Genomic DNA, 5502 nt, shown 5'->3' with positions numbered 1-5502 from the left:
TATTTCCAGGTATTGCCCTATCTTCTAAAGGGCTGACTTGTTATTTTGGATTTGGCGAATTGGGGTTAGAGAGGAGAAGGCAATGAGTTAGGGAGAAGTGCCTGAGAATTCCAGGTCTTCTCTCCCCTAGCCATCTCTCAGGGGATTCTTCTCAAGTGCCACGGAATATTCCCATAGTCCTTGAGGATCGCCACCATGGAGACTGGGAGTTGGGTTCTATTGCTCTGATGACCAATTGTGTGGGGCCTCCGTATTGGAACTGCCAGGGTTCTGGGAAGAGGCAGGCCTGGGAAGCTCAGGCTTAGAGGAAGCCTTGGGGCAAAAGCAGGAGAGAGCTTAGGAGTGGAGTCATAGTCTTGGTTCTACTTTCATCTCAGTGATGTCCACCCTTTCAGTGTTCTTGGATGTGCCCGCAGCCCAGAAGCTAGAAGGCAGCTTGTTAAAGGCCTACAAACTAGACAATTGCTCTAAGAAGATGTTCCTGGCCTATAAAGGTAGATGCCTAAGACTTAGTATATCATAATTGCCTCTAGGGGGCAGTATTCCATTGCTACAGAGGAATCAGGAACATCGCGCAAGCTTCTCCCAGTGGGCAAAAGAGCAGAAAACATCCTGGGTCATTCCGTGCCCTCTGCCTTTCTCTGGGGGCTTCCAGAGGTTTGATACAAGCTCTGGTATATCTTCTTCCCCAGCTGTATATGGGGCCTGCATGAGCACAGCACATTTTTCTGCCTCTTCCTCCACCCCCTTTCTGTTCCTGAACCAAGAATGGTTCCCTAAATTGACTCTTCTGATATACAGAGAGCCCTTGCCACTGTGAACGTCAGTGTTACCTTTGTTTAATCTCAGGTATTTATAACTCCCGGGCTGTATATAATTTTCGCCTTTTAAAATGGCACATAGGTTTCAGTTGTCTTCTTTAAAAAGACAAAAATTGGCTCAGTGGATAGAGCGTAGGCCTGAGGACTGAAGGGTCCTGAGTTTGATTCCAGTCAAGGGCATGAACCTCATTTGTAGGCTTGATCCCTGGCCCTGGTTGGGGCATGTGCAGAAGGCAACCAATCGGTGATGTGTCTCTCTCACATTGATGTTTCTCTGTCTCTCTCCCTCCTTTCCACTCTCTCTAAAAATCAATGGGAAAATATCCTCAGGTGAAGATTAACAAAACAAAAAAACCCCACAAAAATTGTCCTGGCCAGTGTGGCTCAGTTGGTTGAGTGTCATCCTGTGCACCAAAAGGTCGCTGGTTCTTGGTCGCTAGGACCAAGGTTTTCTTGTCCTTTTCCTGTCATTGCTCCATTTTTTTACCATGATCCCAGGTTGTGAATTTGATCCCTGATGCAGGAGGCAGCTCCGATCAGTGTTTCTTTCTCCTTTCCTCTCTCTCTAAAATCAATAAAAACATTTAAAAATAAAAACAATTTTAAAAAATTATAAATATTTACTAATAGCAAGTTGCTTTTATAAAAGGGAGGGGTGGGAAGGAAAGTTGTCTTTTCCTAGGCAACTTTCCAAAGCTTCAGGAAAGCCAGGACAGATGAGTTGTTTGTGGGCTGTCTGCAGAGCCCAGAGGCCTCGAGTGCACCCTCTGCGGTTCTTCTCACAGTCTGCATGACCCAGGAAGGACAACCCTGGGTTTCTTTCGTGGTGCACAAAATCCGGCGGCAGATTGCACAGGATCCCTCCCTGAACTATGAGTATCTACCGGTGATGGGCATGAAGTCATTCATCCAGGCCTCGTTGGGACTTCTCTTTGGAAAGCACAGCCAAGTCATCGTGGAGAACAGGGTGAGAAGGGCCCCTCCTTCACTCACGCAGACACAGGGTGTGGAAATCGGAGTTTGCACAATCTTAAACCTGAAAGGGACTTTGGAACACCTCCCCCCACCGTCCCCACCCCCACCCCCAGCATTGACAAAGAAGACTTGTGAGGCTCATAGAGTCCCAAGCTTGTCATTGAAGGGCAGGGCCAGCATCAGAACCCAAAGCCCATGCTCTTGGCACCAGCCCACACTGCTAGTGTGCAAACTCTCTCAAGAAAGGAATATTCTGAACCTGAGGTGGTTCTAGTATCACCATTACTCTTCTAAAGTGTTATTTCTATTTATTTATTTATTTATTTATTTATTTATTTATTTATTGGCAGGCAGGGGGTGTGCACACTGTTGGTGACAGTGGTGCCTTCCAACTTGGGGCCCAGTTCCTCAAAACTTGGCGTGGGGATTCTCAAATAGTCTACGTCATTTCTTCTCAAGTAGGTGAGTGTTATGCAAGGTGAGGGTGACAGAAGATCCCTCTCCCGTTCCTGATTCCCACCCCATTTACATTCTTCACTGCTGTCCTTCTCACTCTCTGTCATGACAAATGGTGGACAAGCCAAGGTATGCTTGCCCTTTTCTTGTCATTGCTCCATTTTCAACCCTGACCCTCAGGGCCATTCTCTGGTGTGTCTGCTTCCATCTCTCCATTTCCCATGTAACAGCTGGTGGGGGGCTGTGTTTTCACAGAACAACATGGACTCATCTTCCAGGACATGGGCTTTATAGTTTTTGAATTCTCCTTCTGGGACTCTGAGCAGCTGTGCATGGACCCCAATATACTCTTCAATTTGGTGAAGGTAGAGAGGCCACCCTCAGAAACTTTTCCCCAGACCTGACCTACAGTGTTATTTTCCTTTCCTTCCCACCCTTCTAATTACCCAAGGCCTTTTCTAGGCTTGGATTTGTCTAGTGCTTTGGTAGGAACCAACTTGGAGGATCACTTCTCCTCCAACACCCCGGTGCCTCTACCACCTGGAAGGGGCAGTGCCTGATGAGACAGTCTCTACCTATAGGGGGCCCCAGATGGCTGTATCTTTGTGATCGGGAATATTGACTACTGCAAGTTGACACAAAGTCAGTGGACAAAGTTGATGGCCACCATGAAGGTGAGCCCAGTGTCTCACTTGACTTCCTTTCACCATCTACCATCACTTTCATCAGTCTCACCCTTTTTTCATTCTCCTTTCTCCTCTAGAAAAAGCGGATATTCCCATTTTTTGACATTCCCTATCAAGGTTTATCTACCGGTGACCTGGAAGAAGATACTAGATTCTTACAATACTTCGTGTCTGAAGGCTTTGAATTCTTCTGCAGCCAGTCTCTGTCCAAGAGTTTTGGCATTTATGGTATGGTCTGGGCAGAAGTAGAAGGGAGGGTCTGCTGCCACACCCATGACACACTCTATACTCTCTCTACCCTGTGGAAAGAGCCATGGCCTCCAGAGAGGGCAGCATGGGGCACAGGAGAGGAGCTAGACATCTGGTTCCTTGACATCATCTCAGCTTAGTTATTAAAACTGGCTCCAGTTACGTTGTTTCCCCCTTAGACCTCATTTCATCATCTATAAGAGGAGGGGTTAAGAATTAGTTATCTTTCTAGTCCCTTCCACCTTTGAGACTCTGACAGTTACTCTTCCTGGAAGAAGAGCCTTTGGCAACATCCTAGGGCCTGGACACCAGCTTGACTGGGCTGGGATGAGGGCCCTGCAGGTTACCCCTCTCTTCGGCAAGGTTGGAGGCCGAGTCACAGGGGAAGGCCCTGTAGAGGAGACTGAGAACAAGGCTCCTGTCTCCGTGCTGCAGATGAAGGAGTGGGGATCCTAGCCGTGGTGGCACTCAACAACCAGCTCCTGCTGTGTGTCCTCTCCCAGCTGATGAACTTCGCCCTGGCCCTGTGGCTAAATCCTCCAACCTCGGGTGCTCGCATTATCACCTCCATCCTCTGTAACCCTGCTCTGTATGAAACATGGTAAGGGTGAAGGGTGGGGGCAGGGATGGATGGGCAGAGCCTCTAGATACCTACATACATCCTGATTCACAGGAGTCAACTGGGTGCTTCGCTTCTTGCCTCTTTACTCCATTCATTCATAAACATTTACTGAGGACCCACTGTGTTCCAATGGCAATGACTATGCCAACTCTTGCCCTATTATGGGGAAGTGGGTAATAGAATGGGACACAAACTGATGAATTATTTGAACTCTTCCAGATTGCAGGAGATTAGGAAACCCCAAGAGCTTGCTACTCTACCAAAGTCCTCATAGGAGTCTGCTTGGCTTGCTTAAATTAATACAGACTGAAACTTTTCTCCAATTCATAACCATCTGAGATCCCTGACTCCACTGGTGTGCCCTCGGGCACTCTGGTTGGGGGCTTTTGAAGGGAAGAGAAGTGGAATGGCAATGAGGAGATTGGGAGCAGAGGGAATCCGCACACTCTAATTTCTTGCTGTCCTTCCTTTGGCAGGAAGCTGAGTCTGAAAGAGGTTGCAGAAAACATTATGCTCATCAAAGAAAAGTTTAAAGAGAAGCTCCGGCTCCTGGGAACCCCTGGCTCCTGGGATCACATCACTAATCAGAATGGGACCCATGGCTATCTTGGACTCAACTGTAAGTGTCTAGGAGGAGAGAGCTCTCCCCTTTCTGACCTTGGGCTTGTATTTGAATATTCAACTTCACTGATTAGGTGACCAGTCCCTAGCTTCACACCAGATTTTGAATCTTTCTTGAGGAAAGTGGAGCTGCTTTGAAGACCCCTATGACCTCCCACAAATGCTGATGCTCCCTATCCCCCATAATCCACCTGGGCTAGAGGGGACTTAGAGTTGGTCACCCCAGGATCTGAGATCCTGTGATTATCACAAGTCCAACAGGTAGAATATTTGGTCAAGAAGAAACACATCTACGTCCCCAGGAATGGTCGGATTAACTTCACCTGTATCAATGCCTCCAACATAGATTACATCACTCAGAGCATCAACGAGGCTATCATCTTCACAAATGGCTCAGGGGGAAAAAAAAAGTCTCCAGCAAGTCAATAGCTCCGAAGTTAGAATAAAAGCTTGAGTCTTTGCAAAATTCCTGTGCTGATTATTCACTGCTACAATTTATTTCTCTGCTAAGTATTCTGTCTCTGTCTATCTATCTACTTATAAAGCATTGGTCTGGCCCCAGCAAAGAGGTGGTGGTGGGGAAAGCCCAGAGAAAAAGGAAATGTCTACCTTCATGTACCATCTCATATTTTTTAAAGCTTTTTAAAAATCTTTATTGTTCAGATTATTACAGTTGTTCCTCTTTTTTCCCCCATAGCTCCCCTCCACCTGGTTCCCACCCCACCCTCTGCTCTTACCCGCCCCCCCACTGTCCTCATCCATAGGTGTACGATTTTTGTCCAGTTTCTTCCCGCATCCCCCACACCCCTTTCCCCCCGAGAATTGTCAGTCCACTCCCTTTCTATGCCCCTGATTCTATTATATTCACCAGTTTATTCTGTTCATCAGATTTTTTATTCACTTGATTTTTAGAATCACTTGTTGATAGATATGTATTTGTTGTTCATAATTTTTATCTTTACCTTTTTCTTCTTCTTCCTCTTCTTCTTAAAGAATACCTTTTAGCATTTCATATAATACTGGTTTGGTGGTGATGAACTCCTTTAGCTTTTTCTTATCTGTGAAGCTCTTT

At 46.6% G+C, this 5502-nt stretch overlaps 1 protein-coding gene across 1 annotated transcript; it reads left to right on the top strand.

Annotated features, from left to right (window-relative positions):
• The first annotated feature begins 379 nt into the window (after positions 1–379).
• On the top strand, positions 380–4859 carry GOT1L1 (glutamic-oxaloacetic transaminase 1 like 1). Its single transcript, XM_006086270.3, has 9 exons — positions 380–494; positions 1607–1788; positions 2147–2258; positions 2508–2617; positions 2834–2926; positions 3016–3166; positions 3623–3788; positions 4286–4428; positions 4684–4859. The coding sequence occupies exons 1-9, from the start codon at positions 380–382 to the stop codon at positions 4857–4859; spliced, it is 1248 nt and encodes a 415-aa protein (XP_006086332.1).
• Positions 4860–5502: the final 643 nt, after the last annotated feature.

Source organism: Myotis lucifugus, unplaced genomic scaffold (assembly GCF_000147115.1).
Source record: "Myotis lucifugus unplaced genomic scaffold, Myoluc2.0 scaffold_26, whole genome shotgun sequence".
NCBI lineage: Eukaryota > Metazoa > Chordata > Mammalia > Chiroptera > Vespertilionidae > Myotis > Myotis lucifugus.
Note: the sequence above shows the minus strand (reverse complement) of the source record. Positions and strands in the feature narration are given on the sequence as shown.